At 40.2% G+C, this 22460-nt stretch overlaps 1 protein-coding gene across 2 annotated transcripts in view; it reads right to left on the bottom strand.

The window, feature by feature from the left end:
- The window catches only part of LOC133513402 (pleckstrin homology domain-containing family G member 3), a 34179-nt gene extending 12235 nt beyond the window's left edge, over nucleotides 1–21944 (bottom strand). The window contains exons 1-4 of one of the 2 annotated variants that reach the window (XM_061844162.1): nucleotides 21730–21944; nucleotides 15784–15851; nucleotides 2499–3028; nucleotides 292–392 (exon numbers count right to left, since the gene is read on the bottom strand). In XM_061844162.1, the coding sequence (XP_061700146.1) occupies nucleotides 292–392; nucleotides 2499–3028; nucleotides 15784–15832 (680 nt within the window). In that variant the 5' untranslated portion in view covers nucleotides 15833–15851; nucleotides 21730–21944. The remainder of the gene's footprint in view (nucleotides 1–291; nucleotides 393–2498; nucleotides 3029–15783; nucleotides 15852–21729) is intronic. The other variant, XM_061844163.1, reaches the window with a different exon arrangement.
- Between the last annotated feature and the right edge of the window lie 516 nt (nucleotides 21945–22460).

Genomic DNA, 22460 nt, shown 5'->3' with positions numbered 1-22460 from the left:
CCTTCCACATTCCAAAACAGGCATGGTAGGTTTATGGAAGACTAAATTGCAGCTAGGTATGAATGTTTGTTTATATGTTCCCTGTGATTAACTGGCGACTATTTTAGAGTCTACCCCGCCTCTTATCCAAAGATAGCAAAGATAGGCTCCAGCACACATCTGACTCGAGGTTAAGCAGTACAAAAAAAAAAAATGGAGGGATGGATGGATGTTTTTTATCATGAGCTCCGAGTAAAATCACGTGAAAGAGAAATATTGCTGGTCAGTATTGTTACAGAGGAGAGAACGTACCTGTTGAATTCATAAATGTCCTCAATATTTCCAAACAGAGCACACACTTGGTCTGGACGTATGGGAAGGTTGCTCATATCAATAATGTGAGCCAAATAGTCCTGGAAAACAGAGGTGGAAATTGAGTCACATCACAAACCATGCAGATGAAATTGATTCTTTTTGACAAGTGTATGGTATGAGCACAACATTTTCAGATTATTACCACTGGAGGGAGCAAGGATGTCCATGTTCTATCTAGGGAGGAAGGATGTGCATGTTCTACCGAGCTTGCTTTGATGACCACATCACATCTGTTATAACGTGCCATTTGTTTTTCAGTAATATGTATTACAATTGGATTTTTTTTAGGCTTATATAAAATGGAAAATTAACAATTTAGTGGATGTGATCATACAAAAGGATTTGGTTCATGACTGACAGAATCCATATAATCTACTCCCCGTCCTGGGACTCAACTTTATTCAACTATATTCCAGCGCAGATGAAAACCTCTTATATTCACAGGAGCGCCCCCCACGCCCACCCAAAAAAACTCTTCAGGATGACTATGCTCCATCGGGCTCAGTTACACACCCACGTGTCATACAAACAAGCAGCACGGAATGTAGACAAGAGACAAACGCACGTGTTGACCAAGAGTACACCAGCAATTTGTCCTGACACAATTTGTTCTGACACACTAATGGTGTGTTGCAAATACACAAAAACAACGTACAGCTAGTGCTGCAGCCCACATCGTAGAACTAAAAAAAAAAACTGCACAGCATTATGGATGAAAATTTCCACGCAATGAGACCACGCACGTGACCTTCCGCAAAGGATGGGAGACATGAACGTACACTCCTTGCAGTTTTCAGAGCTGCAATAGATTTTTAGTTTGACTTTAGCCTAATAGCAACACTCGATGGGATCTTATAAAATGCTGTTAAAGGGTTGCTCACATTCTTGTTCATACAATTTTGGTTGCATATGGTGATTTGTGGGTTAGCTAAAACCAGGTGTTGGGGATGTTTTTGGGTGTGTGACACCATCTGGGGGTCAAACAGCTGTTCTCTCCACTCCCCCTGAATGGACAACTGAGAATGAGAGGCATGAGAGCTAGTGATACACAACATCTTTAAAAAAATACATAAAAAAACTAAAAAGGATGGACGCAGTTTGGACAACAGCTGTCACTGGTGATGCGACTTTCTCAAGAGACTTCTTTGACGAGCTCACTGCCTTATTTTCCCACATCTTTCCTTCCTTTGAGCTACAGTATGATAATAAAAGAACTCACTGGATCAACGTGATTAAGGCGCCGCTGTAATCACATCAGGGTAGTGGTAGCGGATACATCTGTATAAGGATATGTTCTCACATTGTAGCTGATGGAAAACCCACTGCTCTTTTGTAACACGGGAATACTGTTTGTATTGGCTGGAAGGGACTTCTATGAGTGTACAGCTGTGGCCAGACCAAGCATGTCAACCGAAACACTAAGAGCCAGGTCATAATTTGAAGTGCGTTTGTCAGGGAGGTAGACTCAGATGCCAGTGTGGTGCAAGACAAGGTGAGGAAAGGTGCTTGTTGGTTTACAGCCAGCCTGTTTCAGAAATGCCTTCCATGTTAAACGCATTACCGTGAATAGCAGATGAGTGTCTGACAGCTCAGTGCTCCTGTTTCTATACTACATGCATGATTGAGCCCCAAAGAGGTTTCTCTTTCAGCAATTTGTTTCCAGACTACAAAAAGTGGTAAAAGATGAATAAATTGTTGCGTGGTAAACCATTTTTCAGTACAGCACACGGGGGTGTTTTTGGTTCAAAAGCAAAGCTTGGTCCATGAAAGACCTGCAGTGTGTTCATGTTGAAACATCAAATATGAGCAGATTCACTGCAAGGAAAATAAACACACTGGCTTCTATGCAACAACATGACCAAGCCGTAAACTTCTGCACAGCCCTGGTCATTATGGGCTTCAAATCTTCCAAACAATACATACACTTGCCAAATGTCTGACCTAGTTTCTGGTTGTTCACAGATTTGTTTAGAAGTTTCATCCAGGTAAAGACTGAATGTCCACTGAAATTTTAGCACAAAATGATATTTGCTCTAACTGGCTCTTGGCAGCCTGCAGACATGACTTCATAATGTTCTTCCAAAATGAAGTTTGTTCAGGTGGTGATGAGGAGTCACTGTACAGTAATTACAAAACTGACTCACCTCTACAATGCTTCGCAGGTCTTTGACGTACATGCGCTCAGTCTCGATGATCTCCATGACAACTCGGTCCACGTGGGTCAGTTTGGGGTTGGGCGCCATTGTGTCAGTGATGACAGGTGCTGCGTGGATGTGAAGGATCTCTGCACTTGCCTGCCTGTCGGAGGTAGTGTTATTGTTATTCCACTGGTTGCCGATCAAGTGCGGCTTCCATAGTCCGCTGGACCCTGCGAGGCCAGGATTCTGGTCTTTTGTCTGCTCTACTGTGCTTTCGGGCGGGCTCAGCTCCAAGTTGATGTCCTCCTCGCTTGGTATGGGCGGGGTGCAGGAGGAAGGAAGAGTAACGGTGCTCCCAAACAGGCTGTGACTGTCACGGGATGATCCAGAAGACAAGGTGGACACTAGACTTACTGGACGTTCCCCCTCTCCATCCAATGGATCCACACATAGTTGGTTGTAACAGTCTGGTCCCAAGTCTGGGTTTGTTTGTTCATGTTCTCCAGCGGAGAGGGGCGAGGGTAGCTGAGGATATTCTATATAGAAGAGGAATACACAAATAATGATGGATAAGTCAACTGAGAAATCTGACAAAACCCACTTTTCTTCAGTTGACATCTTTCTGGATGTCAGGTTTTAATGATATGTATAAAAGACACCAAAATAAATCATTAAAAATTATTTTCCATTATTAATGTGACCCGCAGCCTCTACAACTCAATTGAAATCTTTTCTAGGAGGGAATTTAAAGTAAAGTTAAATGTGGTTGGACAAGTGGGAACACTGTCTTAAGATTGGGAAGTGGTTGTGTTCTGAATTGACCCCTCCGTGGATATTGCGCAATCCGCGTCACTGACCAATCAGAGGCCAGAGATCTGCATAAACCAAAGCCCGTTTTTGCTCCCGCCATTTTCTCAGACAACATTGCATGGTCCAGTATAGGGTTAGTGAGCGTTTTATCGCGTATTTGGGTTATTTAACAAAAATATGGTTAAGAGGTGTAGTCACGGACTTTATAATAGTGACGACAGGTATCCTGAAAGGCTAGTTGGTGGAGTTCGATTTGTACCCTTTCCAAAACCGAAGACCAAGTACGAAAAATGCCTTCGATGCATCAAACTTTGTGGAAGACCGCATCATCAACTAAATCCATCTAATATCAACTGGAACACATATGTTTGCATGAAGGTATGCCCTATATTTGATTTTCAATACATGTCTCGTATAAATGAATTCGAAGTTCTTCGCTAGCATAACACTGCTGCGTGTGAACGATTGACACACTTATTCTTTGTTGAGCGATATTTAGCGATGATCTGACTGCACAAACGTATTGATTTCTTGCTGGCTCGCGGCCAGAAGCTTAACCAGACTGTGTTTGCACGAAGATATGCCCTAAATTTGATTTTTAATACACGTCTCGTATAAATGAATTAGACATTCTCCGCTAACATAACACCGCTACGTGTGAATGATTGAATGAAATCAGAAGCATGGCGTCTCTTTCAGTTAAGAATGTATTGTATTTAGAATCTATAATATATCGTTGATTTGAATGAAATCAGAAGCATGGAGTCTGTCTCAGTTCAGAATGTATTGTATTGGCCATTTTTATTGTTTGTCTTACGTCAGCGCACGTGGCGTGACGTCACTTCAGGAGGCGTGGTTAAGTGCCCTGTACGGAGGGGTCAATTAACAAATCACACTCAAATTCGTCTTAAATGGGAGTCAGCATACACCAGCCACACAATTTAATATTCCTCTGATTAACCCCAGATAAAGTTCAGTTGTTTCAATCCCAGTTTTGTTGCTTCTGCTTCTTACCAGAAGACTAAAGGTTTTGCAGTAACACTGAATGATATTAGGAATTGCTCACAATTCCCCCCACCTTGTCTAAGGCCCTGTTTCCAGCCGAAGAAAAATGTCCCCAAAAGCATGATCCTGTCCCATGTGCCCCCACCATGCTTCAGTGTAGGCCTGGGTGATAAGCACTGTTGCATTTGTGCCAAACAAACTTTTAGAACTAGGACCCAAAAGTCCAACCTTGGTTTTGTTGGGACCATAATGCATTAGCCCATATATTTGTAATGGTCCAATGTAGATGAGCTATTACTTGACCCCCCACCCCCAACTAGTATAACATCAATTTCCGTTGCTTTCTACGGGTGTTTCCCCACTCAATTCAAATAAATAACTTAATTTTCATTTATTGTCTGCATGTGAATGCAATGGAGAAATTGTGGTTATCTGGGCAAAAGGTTCAGTGGTCTGGTTTCAGTTCTTGGCTTAAAGGTTTTATAATCAACCCCCCAAAAAATTCAGTGATTTATTTGTACGCAAATCATTACTGGCATAAGAGCAACACTTTGTATTTTTAGGAAAGTACTGCCAATTTGTCTCATTTCACTGCCTGCTCAACCCAACCTTGGCATAATGCTAGAAAGACCATATCAGATAAAAATGATGAAATTAAAAAAAGTGGGAAATACTGGGAGGTTTGTTTATATACCCTTTAAGCCTGTATTTAAATTGTGAAGAAATGCATGTTCAGTTTCAGATCCTCCCTAGCCATAAGAAAATCTTTCCTCACAGATTTTCCAAAATATATGAAGTCATAGGCAATGTGAGAATGACTGGTACTGAGTTGCCTCTGTACAGAGTTCAAAAGGGTATTTGTCTTGTGCCAAGAGGTCAAACCCAATTTATGGTGAAGGACTTTTTGTCCATGTATTTTGCCTTCAGAGGTTCAGACAAATAATATAGATTGAATAAGGAGGCTCCAATTTTAAAGTGAAATAGTTCAGGTGAAGTCCATTGCCAAGTGAGGATGGAGAGGATAATCTTGTGGTGATAGCTGACAGCTGTAGCTCACGAAGCGCTCTGCTTGAAACCCACTTGCATATCAGTGATGACAAGCGTGAGCAGAAACGGTCATCGTTAGCTGTGTATCATTGAAATTCCACTCACATTTGAAAACTAAATTAAACCCAGGAGAAAATGTGAACGAAGTGGAGAGGAGTCACTCTTACCCAGCAATTGCACTTATTTATACTGAAAACACAACCTTCTATTGTTCTTGTTGGACTGAAACAAGCTATACAAGCCAGAAATTTCACACGAGAGCAGAGCAAAGCTGTCAATGAAGTTTGACAGCTGAATGATACCCTTCCAGTTTACAGACACATGCACACACATCTGGCACCCACCTACTTTCCATGAGTCAGTTTTGGGCTGAATAGACACTTGTGCACCATATTACTCTACTTGGTCCACTATCCACACTGAAGCATCCAAAGCAATGCGGTGGGAGAAACAGAAGAGCAGGAGATGACCACTGCTTATGCCTCGTGACAAACTACAGCGTTGAGGGTGCAAAAAAGGGAGGACAGCGGTGAGCTGTTACGTACCAATTTGAATGAGCCATCTGCTTCCTTTGCCATGCCCATCTCTCAAATTGTGCTGTCTGGTCTACAAAGCTCACTTCCTCTTTCCTTCTCCTCACCGCCCGCCCAAATATTCCTTCATAATAACACTGTTGTCCTACAGTGTATGCCAAGTTAGAGGGAAGGGCAGAAATGGCGCAATGAGCAAAAAATGAGTCTTGCAGCCTTATTGTCTTGCAGTTTCAACACCAATTCAAGATTAGACTCCTGAAGAAATTTTTCAAATGACTAACTGAGTAGAATCACTACAATATTTCACTTATCTGCAGACCTGAGCAACAGGCCAGCTCAGCTTCTACCACAGCTTTGATCAACCACAGTAGATAGGCATAAATTATCTGTGAGGGAAACCACTCACCACATGTTTCCCATCAACAGAGCCACAGCGGAGCACTTAGCCAGTGCAGTTGAATGCAGAATAGTTTCATTCTTCACGTTATGCAGAAGAAAGATTAACTTAAGAGTAATGGTGAATGTGAGCGAGGATGAGGAAGGTTGTTGTCTGGAGCGTCTTCGACATCAGCAAACGTTTCCCCTTAATCTCAGTGGGAAGGAGAGACACATTGACAAGGCCAGACCTATTATGGTGTCATTCCTGTCAGACGTACACAAAAAAATGCTATGGTATTAAACTACTGCTTAAACAAAAACACCCTGTGGCTTGTGACCTCCCGTTTCTTTTGTTAGTTTTTTGTGTGCGTCTGGAACAAGACACAACCATATCTGGATTTTTTATTAGTATTCAGGTCATTAGAAAAAAACGTTCATTGGGGGAGCTCTAAGTAAAATAAAAATCTACAATATCTTCTGACATGGATCTACATCTACAGAATCTCATTTTAAGACCAGCAAGCCAATGCAATTTGGCAGTAACACACGGTAACAAAAACACTAAATTGCACATGATACTTACATTATGGAACACAACTGCTTTATACTAATTTTCTGCAAAGCTCCTATTTGTTAAATACAATGTACACAGTCTGCACTGCAATTCATTCATAATCTCAGGATCTTGGAAGTAACAACTTTTTTGAAATCTTTATACAGTATTATTAAATAATCTGACACTATGTAGACTTTTCATAGCTCTGGAACTTTGGGAAAAAAAAAATACAGACTACATTTTTTTTCCCAAGATGTAAAACCCTCTTTGTTTTGCACAGTATCAATACAATGGTTTACTCTCTAACATAATCATTAACCAAGTCAAGGCTACACAGACAGTATAGTATTTACCGGTAGACTCATTTAAAACAGCCCCAAAGTCACTCGTAGCAGTATTTTGCTATGTTTTACAAAACAAACCCCTTCAGATAATCCATTCAGTAAACTAATCTTAATGGATTAAACTTGATCAACTGTTCATCTGTAACTGAAAGAAAAATGCTTGAAACTTCACTAAAACAAACTTGTGGAACCAGATTGAGCCAAGGTTTACGTTTCCACACAAAAGCTAAATAAATACAACACGCTTGACAATCCACCTTTTGGAAGTTTGCTTTCCTTTAACACAAATCATCAGGAAACTTCCTCAAATGCAACAAATGACTGTTTTAGCTTTTTGGGAATTGATGATTAAAACAGGTTAGTTCTACTCCAGTGAATACCTCAGGCTGGTCTCAAGATGAAAGCAGACAGGACACAATGATTAATCAGTCTATATCTTGTAATCTAAAATCTAGGCTAGTTTCTACTATCAGACCAGTAATAATTATCTTGTAATCTAAAATCTAGGCTAGTTTCTTCTATCAGACCAGTAATAATGCTTATGCTTCACAGGCTCTGATGTCATAGTGGTGATTCCAGAGATGAACGGACAGCTAAAATGAATGCTCAAAAGCACCTAGCAATTAACATTTTTTTAAAAGGCGAAGTCACTGAAATGACAGAAATGATCCACATCACTGAGAGGATGTAGGTGCAGACAACATTCCTAAATATAGAAAATCTGGTTTGCGAAAAAAAAAGCATCTCAGAATGCTTACCGTAGCTGTAGAGCCCGAACAACAAGAGTCATGAATGTTCCAACTAAAACACACTACGAAATGATGTGGCATATATCAGAGCAAATAGCTGAAGATATATCAGAGCAAATAGCTGAAGATAAGTATTGCTACACTCCCTCAGGAAATGATCCTGCACACCATGGAACTACGATGCTTCGCATAGGTTGCAAAATCTTGTGAGGACATGACTCATTTTCCGAACAGGTCATTATGCAAACAAACTTCAATGTGGACCACAATGCAAATTCTGACAGGCAACGTTACCCGCTTGTTTATCTGGCCTATGCCTCTCATAGCAAAACTGAATTATGAACACTATATTCAAAATTCTGTAATACAATGGGGAACTACAAAAAAGGTGATGAGACTCAAATAAATAAAGAAATGCATAAAAATAGCACAGGGTGCAAATGACAAGGTGGAAGCATTGACAGTAGACAATGCTATATTTTTGAAATATCTCCAGGTAGTTATTCAACTACTACAATATGTCACAGACAGCAATGATGAGACAAACCCAAGCAAAAAAAGGACGTGTTAAAGGTAGGATGCTATAAACGCACTCACCTCCCCTTTCGGACTTTTAATATGATGGCTCACAAGTGAGAATGAAGAGCCTCTTCCCCCACTATGTCATGCATTTATGATTTCTATCAATCAAAAACTTAGAATTGCGGGTTCAATCTTTCCATAACTATCCCAATTGATACCAATTTCATTTTCTTATAAAATTTGGCTCTCATCACCAAACAGTGAATCAAATGGTAACCGTTCTCCTGAGCGTACAGGAATGTACGATCCTGCCACAGACAAACCGTGGGCGAGCAAAAGTATTTACTGCAAATGGCATGTCTGTCATTTGCATCTGCAGTGAGCATTTTTCCGAACACCGGAAAAAAAAAAATACACAAATCGGGGGGGAATGTGGAACACGCTATTACTTGCGCCGATAGTAACATGCCACACAACCACACCTGGTTGATTAATAATGAGTCACATTCCAATTGTGGAAGTAAAAGTGAATCACATCTTACTTCACCTTGTAATCCTCATCACACTTTATACAAACATGTCACTTTCAGACAGAATTTAGAAAAGGGGGAGATTGCATGTGCAATCATATAGGCAATATAGCACAGGGCAATGCGATAATTAGAGGCTTAGCCAAATCAGCCTGAACGCTAAAATGATTTTCAAGAGCCATTGGCACTGCGCATTAGTTGCGCACTTGCGCTCATGAGTCAGACACAGGCACCGAAATCCATATAGAGCAGATTAATAATCCACATGATGGGAGATCACCAGCAGCAAAGTTAAACCACATCAGAAGCAGACCAGTGGACCGTACGGATTGTACTGTGCCTGGAGATGGGGAAAAGTTCAACGCTTCAGAAATAGCAGCAAGCCATAAACCGGTTGGGGACAGCAATCCGTGGAAGTAGGTACGTGCCCAGGAGAGTTGGCAGGGTGGCAGCACACTGGTCCAAGCGGGAGTGATTCGTGTGGTACACCAGAAGGCTGTCTAGCCACAAAGCGCAGAGAGGAGCCACAGTAGTCCCACAAAGGAAGCAAGTGTCTGCCTCACGAGTGGCAAGGCAGTAGCAGCAGACAGCTAAAAGATTATTTAACTTCTCTTTCAGGGGTGCAGAACGTTAGCTCGAGAAAGCAGAGTCTAACAAATCATTTTAAATATTGAGATTGTCTTTATAAAACTGATAAAAAGTACAAAACAGCTAATCAGCAGTGGAGGCCATATATATGTACATCTTAATATATTAGTATATATATATTTTTTGCAAATAAACTGACTATTTTGTAATACTTTATACATTGTTTTATTTCTCCTTTATTACCATTTGTAAAATATTGTAATAGACCTTGCTCTTCATTCACTACAATATTTATTTTTTACATCCTCTTTTACTCATTAGTTTTAAACTTGGGATGTTTTATTGTTGAATAATTTCTATCTTGAAAAATATTGTTAAATTGAAAAAACGAGATTTTATGATTGAATAAATGATTTATCAGCAAATAAATACACAAAAGAGTACTGAAAATTGGTACATTTGAGTACCAGTATGGATTCCCAGGTACTGGGGATTGGTACCATATTTAGTCAAATGTCAAAGGTATCCATCCCTAATCTGCATTTAACTTGAGTACTTCAATGCCATCCATTATCTGAGTGTCTTATCCTCACGAGGGTCACACGAGTGCTGGAGCCTAGCCCAGCTATCTTAGGGTACGAGGTGGGGTACACTCTGAACGAATTACCAGCCAATTGCAGAGCACATAGAAAATTATCCGCACTCACAATCACACTTAAGGACAATTTAGAGCCTCCAATTAATGCATGGTTTGGAATGTGGGAGGAAACCATTGTGGGTAAAGAATCCCCACGCAGGCATGGGGAGAACGTCCAAACTAAACACAGGCGGGACCAGGATTTGAACCCTGGTCCTCAGAACTGTGAGGCAGATGCTCCAACCAGTCGCGCACCGTGCTGCCGACATTAATGCCATAAATAGATTCAAAGTGTAGTCCATCTTTTGAGTGAAGTCAGTTGGGATAAGTTCCCTGAAGAGGATAAAAAATATTGAAGATGGGTGAAATGATTGATAGTCATTGGACTAGATCAGGAGTCGCCATCCTGTGGGTCTTTAGTACCCCCTTAGCTGTGGGTCTTTATTACCCCCCTAGTGGCTCACTTGAGGTTTTTAAAAAAAAAAAAAATGATCAAAGGTTCAGTATTTCTAGTTCTGTGCATTATCCTCTTGAGTTTTATACAAATGCTAAATAAGTCAGTGCAAGGTAAAAAGCAGCATCCTCTTCTCTTTTGTCCCGCACAATACAACAGAGCCATCCTTGGACCTGAGTGACAAAACAATAATATCCCAGTATCATTCCAAATGCATACCGATGTCGATATTTTTATAAACACAGGGACTTCGTTGCTAAATACGTGCCTGGGACAGAATTGTATTCTTGCCCGTTTAATGTGACTGGACAGCTTCGCAACATCGGGCATGCAAGTATTATGTATACATATAATATATATAATATATTACTGTATACAAACTCTCATCTTTGAGGCCTTTGTGATGTTTGGATTTAATGTCTTTGAGAACATCTGATCGCACAGATATGTTAATCCAAAGAAATAAAATATTACTCCTAATCCATATTTCTTCATTACTTTCAGGAAGAGCATTACGCGTTTCAAACAAGTTTCTCGGTGTTGCAAGGCTTTCAGTTTCGCTCCATTGGTGGCTTTTGGCAAGGTGGGCTTTCTGCCGAGTGACATTTTCACTCCCAACTGGGTATATTCTGGATCAAATGTAGCATGCCTTTCATGGAAATGTCTTCCCACATGACTCTGTTATTGGACAACTTCTCATTACAAAGCACACATGTAGGCAAACCTGCTGCGTTGGTAGTGAAAGCAACTGATTTGGTCCAAGACTTGTTGAATCTGCTGTGCTCTTCAGCAATCTTTGTCTTTTTCGCTTTGCAATCCATGGCCGATTATACACCCGCCAGTTTGTTTGCGAGAGCCACCTGCCATGCTGAGCACATGTCGCAGACTATGACGCAAATTCCTTGTCGAGGAAACTGTAGAGTGAAATGTTGCAATCTGTTCTACACATTTTTACACCATTGGAAAAAATTGTGATGTTTGTCCCCCACGCCATAGAAATGAAAAAAAAAAAAAAAAAAAAAAAAAAAACATTTTTCTTTCCCATTTTCATACATTTTTTAAAAAGCTCCAAGGAGGTGCTAAAGAACCACAGGTTCCCAACCCCTGCCTGGTCTTGTCAAATGACGATTCAATCATTTCATCCATTCGTTAAACTGCTTAACCTCTTCAAGGTTGCGGGGTGCTGGAGGCTATCCCAGCAGACTTCACTCGAAAGGCCGACTACACCCTGAACTGGTCGGCAGCCAGTCACAGAAAAACATTAGCACTCACATTCACGCAGTCACTGAGAGGGAACTGAACCCACACTGCTTGCACCGAAGTAAGGCAAATGTACCACTACATAAACAGTTACCATGACTGTTGTATCGTTTCTTCAATTCTAATTTCCTGAGAAAAGTCGCCATCTTATTTTTTTAATATATTGCTTTCTAGGCGTATTTGTTTAACCCTTTACCCCTCTCCTTCTCAAGAAACAAAACAAAAAAAAAAATCTCAAGAATATTCTTAGTCTGTTTTTGGACTTTGGAATAACTTTAAAATCAACAGATGCTCACCTATGACAGCAAAGCATGTAACAATGAGGAAATTCCTACTTTCATCAAGGCCGAATTTTACTTTAAAATTCCGAGTTCACTCACAACCAAAAAACATTTGCCACCTTGTTTAATGACACCTGTTAATTTGCAAACTTGTCCTACTAATCCATAGTCAGAGCACACGACACCGTCGTCCTTAACAGATACCAACTGAATCATCTTTCATGATACAATTATGTCTTTCCTTGTCATCTCTGACCTTCCTTCTTCAATGCCCCCAGCACCCCACAAGATTCAATGTTATGGTCCTGATCCCCATGGGAAAAACTCCTCCCCACCTGGTAATGTCAACGGCTAACCCTCTGGAGGACAAGGGCCACATGCTGCGAGTGCGTTCAAGGTCTTCACCATTCATAATCAAACAGCATGAGCCAAAATGCTACAAATTAAAAAAAAAAAAAAAAAAAAAAAAAAAGGCACAGTTTACTATATGTGAATGGCGGAGAAAAATTTAAAACCATTTTTACTGGCGTTTGCTGTAAATATATAGCATAGGCTTGAGGTTTTGTTTTAATTCTACCAGCATTTGCCCCACAAGTAGTTTTTAATGTTAATAATTACCTTGAAGTTGAGTAAATAAATGGCAGTGGACAGCAGACTGCGCGCGCGCGCACACACACACACACACACACACACACACACACCACACACACACACACACACACACACAACGAAACAGCATTCCACACTGACAGTCAAGGTCAAAATCTGGGAAGCTTTTGGGGAATTTGCGTATTTTACACGTCAAATGATTAGTACTTTATGCAGTCACTTTATTTACAAGGTGAGACCTTCCTTTCAGAATGTATTTTTTAAGCTGTATAGACTGGGGAAAAAGGGGTGGGGTTACTTTACTCCATCTAGTTTCTTCAACTAAATCACCCCACATTCATAAATAAAATTTGGGAGTTTTGATGAGGACCAAAAAAAACAAAACAAAACAAAAAAAAACCCCTCACATTTAATCCTGTAAACCTCCCGTGTGCTTGGCCCCAGCTCTGAAAGGATCCAGCCGTGCCAAGTGACCTCAGTGTATAGGCATGTGATGATCCACTTCGGAAACCCCTCCATTGACATCTCACCCCCCACCAACAAGAATGCTCCAGCCATCCGCATGCTCAGCCAGCCTTCAATCTATTCAACACTCGCATTTCCTTACACATCTGGGAGGCGTGAGTCCACTGTAAACGTTACCACCAGTGTGGCGATTACAACCACACTGCTGTCATGTTAGCGCTTCTCCAGAGTACACACGGGTTGCAGGAAGGTCACATGTCCCAAGTGTGGAGGAAGAGATTCCTTTACGTTACGTGAAGCTGTTAATCACATGCAGCGTTGTCAAAGGTGTGATATGGTTTATTCACTGGTTTAAGCATCCATAAAACTGAGTACACCACACCAATGAGGAATTTAGCATCAGTAACCCACATCATTTGTGCAAACAACACTGTCCTCCAATGAGGCGTCGCAATAATGCCAGATAGCAGTTGTTAAGAAAAACCGAGCAGAAAACAGTCAGATACGTGGAGCATGTTCATGCCATTTGTAAATGTTCTATTGTATATAAAACTTGGAAAATGCCAAGTCCATAGTAAGTGGGCCATTTAAATAAATTAAAAAAAACTTGAGCTTGGAGTATGTAATCAAGTGATGAAATAAGAGTAAAAAACAGTTTCATAAATCCCCGTTTTCCAAAACTATTGGCTTCTCATAACAGGCTTCAGTTAGTGTTGAAGTAATAATCTCCTTTAAATGTCTACATGCGTGATCATTTAAGGCATCTCAACTGATTCCAAAGTACTCTGGAGGAAGTTGTTAACAACAATTGATTTCAACTAGTTTCTGAAGAGACCTAAAACGGAGAGCCTGTGACAAATGTGGAGAATCCACAGAAAGATATTTATAGAAGGAATGCTATTGTAAGGCACAATAAAATGATTTTACAATTAAATAAATATCTTTAGAGGGGAATTTGACTTCAAAACTGAGTTGAGTATAAGTTCATGACTGTATAAATCTGCATTTTACCTGAGGTTAAGTGTGCTTTAACCCGAAAAGCAATTAAAGGCGTTAGAGCTCCCATCCAGACGCTCCATAAAAAAAATGTTGCTGCCATCACCCGTCTACGTCCTATACCCACTGGGCTGGAAAAGCTGCAAAGAATGGAGATGATCCGTCCGTCCCCCAGAAGCCCTTTAAAGCTGTACATTCTGCACACACAGCTACATTCCTGCCAGGGGGTAAGTAGCTCACAGTGGGAGTCTTTATCTTTGAGAGAGCTGATGTAGGTCTGCTGATGACTCTCTGAGTATCAACCAAACTGACAGCTGAGATGTACATCAACCTTTTAACACCATACGATATACTATGAAAGCTTTTCCATCATGGTGAGCAAATCTGCACTCAGGTGTCAAGTATGAGTGCTTTTATTATCTTGTCATTCAGCGGTGCTGGAGAAATAATCCAAAGATGCAACAAATGCTTGAATCAGAAATATTTAAATTCATGCCCACAGGCTGCTTTTAAAGGTGAAAACTACCAACGCCGTTGTAAGGATGCTGGTAGAGTAGGAAGAAGGACAACAGCTCCGTCAATTCATAAACCTTTCACCCTGCAGAGGGATTGAGTTTGGATGGTCACCACTATGTTTACCTTGACCGCACTCCATGTGCATTCCTTGTGTCTAATAATCCACATCCAATCAGAATCTCACATACATTACCAGAATTACCATTTCCCCATCCATTAATGAACATCCACCCACTCATCAGTAACAAGGTAGTTATGTCACCCCAACATTTTTTCACGCTCAACTGGTCCAAGTTGTGAACAAGTTTTATTTGGACAGGCTGCAAAATGAGCTATCACATGTATGATTGATGCGGGGTGTGAGCTTTGGAGGAAACATTTGTACTAATCACTAGGACACAAATTTCCTGCAGCCAAAAGTCTCTTTGGTCCAAAGCCGAACCTAAGAAAAAAAGGGAACCACTGACACATTTGTATTCTTCAGCGAAAGAGGAAACCCAGTGCCAAATGTAGAGTGGCGGTGTGTGTGTGTGTGTGTGCTAGGGGTCAGAACAGGCAAACAGATACAAAGAGGCGCTGTGTCAAATCCGTAGCTCTGTGACTAAAGATAATGAACACTAAAATAATATGTAATTTGAGTTCCCCCTCCACCCTTCTTCTATCCCCACGAATGCAGAGTCAGCACTGCTGGCCAGACAAACTATCTTAGTCTGTGACTTTGACACATTCTGGTTTGATGTGTGCGAGGTTGCAGCTGTATGGTCGGCACTTGGCAGAGCTCCACAGACACACAAAGACTCTCTGAGCCAAACAGAACTGTAGGAGGACTGCTCAATGCCTAGCCATTACATTTGTGTAACTGTCCACTTGCAACATTTCTCCATTTGGTTAACTCTCCCACGCATAGGGAAGAACAGATAGAGCTTTAATTTGTCAATCAGTACTGTAAGAGTGTATAAACAGAGATTAAAAGGGCAGGGCTCATAAAGCGTAAAGCTGGACTGGGCTTACCTTCCCCCATTGGGCCCTGGTGGAGAACAGAATGGGACCCCTCTGGCATGGCACTCAGGCCTTTGGAGCTGAAAAACAAAACACAGAGTCAAAAAAGAGCGAGGACACATCAAGTCTAAACTTTTGTGTGTATATATCAAAGAAACGGCGACTCCTCTTGGTGTGCTCATTTTACACTTAAAGTTTAGGTTTGCTTTACTTCAAGTCAGTCTTTTTTTTTTTTTTTTAATCAGGCATCAGCAGCATAGAAAGGTTATTGGGCCTTACTGTAAGCAAAAGAGGAAATTCTTGTCATTCTCGTTCACTGCTCTGGGTTTGCTCATGCCAACCACTTTGTAATATATAGTGAAGCCAGTGTGAAGGTATGCAGGGGAGACCGTGACATGAGCTCAGGCTAATCAGGAGAGAAAGGGCAATGTAGAGATGTAGGAGAACAGACGCCCGAGCAGAACCACTTTATGCCATTATAATGGGGTCAAAATATGAATCACAGTAACATATGTTCCGTGCATGATAAAGGAGCAGTTGAGCCAAAAGGCAAAGCTCTCGATTTACTGGTCCTAGCCTCGGCAATGGTCAAAAAGTATAAATCAGGACTGAAATGATGGTGGATACAGGCGAAATACAGAAATGAGCTTCATCTGCAGGGTGCCTGGGCTCTTCCTTAGAGATTGGCTGAGAAGATCTCTTATCCAAAAGAGGCTAAGATTAGAGATGCTGTTCTTCCGCATTGAGAGAAGCAAGATGAGGTGATAAGAGTGCAGTTCTCCCTGCAACCACAACTGTTAATGTAGTTCACATTACGTATGCTGAATAACGTGGTCGAGAAAGAATGCATTTTTTCCCTATGTATTTCACAGTCACTACCACAACAAAAAGAAAATAACATTGTTGCTATTAAAAGTGTATTAAATAAATTGTATATAATCCAATACATTTAACTTAACTTTAACAACATGCAAAAATCTGTTAAGTGCAGCAAATTATAGTGTTCATTTCGTGTATTTTTTTTTTTTTTTAAACGGATCAAAAATACACTCTCTGAAGTGTTATTTTTCCAATGTCTCATGCTCAGATGAGGTGTGTCCCCTGACAACAAATCGACAGCCTCTAATGCTCAGGGGTTTTTTTAAGTTTTTTTTTTTTTGGCAGTAAATTAATATGGCTCACTGTGCATGGGAACTTGTCCGTTTGTGATTTCTAGTGAGCCTCCGACCTTTAAAACATTGCATTCTTGGGCTAGCAAGATCAGAGGAGCAGAATTTTTTTTCAGGGATTAGCATTACATTGTTCCTCTTGCTTTCACTGGCCACTGTGCTGATCTGACAGCCAGGCCAGCCGAGGCTAAAGTGAGCCCATTGCCAGGAGGAGTGCCAATTAAGATGTGCAGGAATGGAAAAGAGAAATGTCACAGACCTGGATACTCGCTACTCAAGAGAACTTCTACTTTGTAACAAAGCTGTAATCTGGATTCCAGAAAACTAGATTTTTTTTTTTTTTAATCACTATGACTCAACACAAAGGCTCATCATTGCAACAGAATTAGTTGTTTAGCAATCATCGGAACAAAATTAAGTACTTAAGCCCCACCTTCGTCATAGATCTAATGCAATAAATTAGATAGTAAATGATGCCAGCCATGTGAATGTCAATGCAGCACTGTACTGCATCAATGGCATTCTTTTCAAATGAGGACTTTCCAAATAGCCTTTGGCTCAACTTGGCCAATTGAGTCTGAAGTAAGTTGCTCAAGTGGACCTCAGGTTTTGGATGTAGGCTTTCAACTTTTAGTCAAGAAATAAAATCCTAAAAATAATCCCACCGACAGTTCCCTGTGATCTCATCTATTTTACATTTAATGCCCAGACCAAAATTATAGTAATCTCTCTATTATCAATAAAAGGACTGGGAAAAAAAAAAGTTCTGAAAATATGGCATCCTGTCTGGGTTTTAAGAAAATGCTTTCCCATGCCTGATCAAAAACTGATAAATGTTTGAGAGAATAAATTCTGAAGACTAAAAATGTTGCTGAAAAAATATTGGCCATAAAAACCAGTGTATCCCGCATTTAGACAGAATTCTGTAGCTTTGGACCTATATTTGTTGATATCACAAATCCATGTACTTATATTCTTATGGAGGCGACATGGCCAATTTTTTTTTTTTTTTTTTTTTTAAATCAGAAAGAAAAACGTGACATACCGACCAACATTCAGCAAACTTGACCACCTGTGCTTGAACTAGCTGCAATTTTGCCAAAATGGAAAGTGTTCGGTTCCCACAGCTGATGGATGCATTACCCGTAGCAAAAAAATTCAGCAATTTTCTCACTAATAGGAGACAGATGCAAGTTAAGCCACTCCGATGGTTATTAAACAAAAGAGCAGCAATGGATCACTTCTTCAATGCCCCTGTAATTTCCAGGCTTTACGATAATCCAATGCTTGGATGACTTTCTTGAAAGCAGAACGAAAGTGTTCAATAGGACAGATGAGAAAACATTTACTGTGAACCAAGGCCTAAAGGTTGATAGGTTTAAAAAAAAAAAAAAAAAGTGGGTGGGTGTCATCTGGAGCATTTTTCACCTTTTAATGGGCCATCTGGGTGAAGTGAAACCAGTGAGCATGTTTACAGAGGAAGATGGAGCAAAATGATACTTCTATCTCCTTTGCGTCTCCTTCAAAGTGCTACAGTGGCACAAGCAAAAATAAAAGGCTCTAACCAAAAAGATGCATGTGAGTAAACATGAATTAACCTTGTCAAACGGACAGATAAAGTTGTATTTATACTGTATAAAAAAATGGGTGGAGAATGTTTTTAATTACGTGCGTTAAAAAGCAACAATTTCCTCATTGCCTAGATTCAATTGAGCCGATACCATGTCTGCACTAGAAACTAATAACAGTCACAAAAACACATTACACAAGTACAAAGTGCAGAGTTTTAACCAAGTAATAAAAATTTTGTATTTTTCTTGCTTTACAATGATTTAGTTCAGTCCTCAAAGATAAGTTAGTTATTATGGCCGCTCTTCTTCTGCCACCATGATTTTCCCCTAAAATGATGCTAAGATTGCTGCCAATTCATAGCAAAATGATGCCCAAGTAGGCACTTAATGAGTATTTTATGTAACAATTAACCACCCAAATTGATGTTTGGTCATGCAAAACAAGCTGGTGGGAGAAAAAGCTAAAAATACTTCACAGATCTCCTGCTCTCTCGGGGATGAACTAACCGTGTCATGTTGCATTCGCAGTCTGCCCCAAAATGGCTTGAGAGACTCTTCAAGCATGACATAAGCCCCCTGGGATATCTTCACTTAGACATGGTGAGGACATACAAACATGGACATCGTCACTCAGGGCCTATCTATGTGGGAAACAAATATGAATCCGATTTGACAAGGAAAGCAGGAGACCTACTGGCCAAATTAACTTGAATTAAAAATGCCAGCCTTATTTAAAAAAAAAAAAAGGCATTTCTATACGAGCACCATCTTTCCCACATTACTCCTGCGATTTTCCCCCTTCCACACAGGGCTCAAGAGACAAACGCCTTTCTATTCACGGGGTTAAACAATACACCCTGACAGTTTACCCTCACCTCCATCAAATGCTTAATTTCTACAAAAGCGCTGCCCACACACACATGAGAAATGAACCACTTATTTGAATCCACTGCATTTTTAAGCATGCACTGTGGTAAGTGCACAGTGGACATTACTGCACGCTGATCCTGATCAAAATAGCCTTAATGAAAGAATGATTCTTCCCTGGTGTGTTCAAATGAGAATTTGCACTTTTTAACACTCAACCAGCTATAAACACAGGCTTCGATATGCATACTCTTTTGGTGAAGTTGAATAGTAACACCTTTAATATTTAAGGAAAAAAAATAACTCTCCAAGTCCAATCTTCCATAACCAAAGGGAGACAACTAGCGTTGAGTAGTTATTTCAAATTATGAGGCCATTAATGTCAGAAAACTAAGGGTAAATGCACGTGCAGTAAAAAGAGTGCTTTGGTGTGCATTTTTAAAAGTATCCTCACGGAAAGCTACAAAAATTGCCTGTAATTTAACACACTGTAATTTGCATTCCGTGCTCATAACATACACACACCAACTGCTTGACCGCCCAGCCTTATCTAAAAGTGTTTTTTTTTTTTTTTATAGTTTAAACACTACAAGAAATTCTTCATTTAAATACCTAATTTCCAAAGTGCATTTAAATTGTTGTACAAGCAGTTGGTGCGCTTGTATGGAGTGTCATCACAGACTAGCCTAGTTTTCATATTACAGGTTGAAAAGTTATTTTCAGGTGTGTGGGACTGGGATCATTTTAACACAGTAGGTGGAACTTTCCAAAACTGACCTCGCCCCCCCCAAAAAAAAGGTTCTCTGTTCCCACTTTAACTTGCTGATTGTCATGTCAGCATACCCAAAGTCCCACATAGTTTGCAGCTAAAGGCTAAGACTGCTGGATAGTCTTTGGCTAAACAATCAAGCACATTTATGGGACTTCCAGCTGCCTTGTGCCTTCAAGGAGTCTGGGATCACCGTAACAATATAAAACAAAAAACAAAACAAAAACAAAAAAAACACAGACTTGACCTTTGTATGGCACCTACAATGCTAAATCACTTACGGCATACTCTCCCACATTCAAACAAAGCTGTCACGTGCTTGGTTAAAAGTTACCATTTGACTCTCGACGTGTAAACTTTCTCGAAAGCTCGAACTGACAAACCCCTGGAACTACGGAAATTTTAAACATCAAACAAGCATTGTAACCATTTAAATAGAAATGTGAAGAAAGTTCAGATACATGTTGCTAAAGTTAAGCCTTGCAATTTCAAAACATACGCAGCATAGCAAGGTTCTGAAAGAATCGGTTAAGTGCCACATCTGAGGTCCAAGACATGAGTAGCTTCATGTCTTGACCACCTGGATGGTGACTGCTAATTGTATTAGGGCAAGATTTGTGCATGAAATGATCTTGGAGATATTGTCTGCAAGGTCAAGTGGGGTCAAAGACCGGGAAGATGGAACTTTTCACTAGTAGCTGATTGATTTTGTTCCTTTATTCTTCGGCAGCTGGTCATTGACCCAGCTCAACTTGCATTTTAAAAGAAGGAACTAGGAGAATCACACTGGGGCACTCATTAAAGGAGAACAATTGGCTTTGACTGGGCTAAATGTTGGCCCGGAGGGTGGGGGGAGGGGGCGGCGGTGGGGGGTGACGACGACGACGTACGTAATAAAGAGGCAAACGCAATTGATTCAGTTGCATCAAAGCCTGAGCCATTCTCACAGGATTGGACTTCAACATTACACAGAAATAAACCTACTCAATTAAAACACACCAAAAAAGCAGAATGAAGCAACTGACCAAAGTTCGCATTACTGACAGTTTCCAATTCAAACACAAACATGGCTTATCTCACTGAAACTCACGCCCACGAACTCGACTGACAAACGATGGAATTGTTTAATTACACAAAACGATAAAAAAAAAGTTATATAGTGCAGTAGTTGAAACAGATTTTTAAGCGATATGTGCCACAGGGTTTCAGATGGAGCAGCAGATCGTGAGGAATGTGCTGCTCTGTTTTGTTTAAATTAACTGAGCCAAAGAAGAATAACGGCTGGACTACACTGAGCAAGAACATTGATGTTGAACTTGAGAACATTTAGTCGTTTTGTGATGATGACGGAAGCACTTGAAACGGTCCTCTTAAAACTGAAGAAAAAAGCTAGTTTACGACAGTCACGTTTAAATGCGTGATTGTCATGCCGTTAGAAGGTTTAATATTTCCTACTGGACAACATTAGTATCAACATTATTAATTAGAACCTCAAATAAACTTGATATTTGACCTTATTACTTGCATCAAAACGACAATTAAATTAGCAAAGATTTACTCCGTGTGAATGTCGTTCACTTACCAATTCGCCCAATTCTTCTCTTCCGACGACCTTCTATCGGGGGTAAAAGTATCACTCTGTAGTTTCTTGTTAAGAATACCACTGGTACGGAGTTAATTCCTCAATTTCCACATGTTAAAGTCCCACGGACACGCACATCTCCACGCATGACGCCCGCACGCGCAGACTCCAAGTTCCAAGTGCCTGTGAACCAACCGTCTCATCTTCTTCTGGGGCAGAAAAGTACAGCCGCTGCATTCAAGTTCTATCGGAGAAAACTAAATCCAGCGACGTAGAATTGAAAAAAAAAAAAAAAAAGGTTTTATTCTACGTCATTGACTAAACCATTGTTGGAAAATATCATCTTAGCATGTTGAAGTCTATTCGATCGTTTATTAATATTGATATTTAAATAAATACATCATTAGGCTTTTATCTACAATGCAACTGCTAACATGTCCCACCACCCTGTAGATATTAAAATATACGAGGACTTTGAATGTAGCACCAAGGTCGCTTTACCTCTTTAACTAAAACATCTGGCACCAAGAGTGCTCCAGCGGTTCAAAGTAATGCTCTGCCTCTTTTTGTTTGCATTATATATATATATTATATATATATATATATATATATATATTATATATATATATATTATATATATATATATATATAAAATTTCAAATCAAGATTTTGGAGGGGGAAAAGTGCTGTGTAACTAACAACAAAAACTAAAGTGATCTACTTCAACAGTT

The sequence above is a fragment of the Syngnathoides biaculeatus genome, chromosome 15 (assembly GCF_019802595.1).
Source record: "Syngnathoides biaculeatus isolate LvHL_M chromosome 15, ASM1980259v1, whole genome shotgun sequence".
Taxonomy (NCBI): Eukaryota; Metazoa; Chordata; class Actinopteri; order Syngnathiformes; family Syngnathidae; genus Syngnathoides; species Syngnathoides biaculeatus.
Note: the sequence above shows the minus strand (reverse complement) of the source record. Positions and strands in the feature narration are given on the sequence as shown.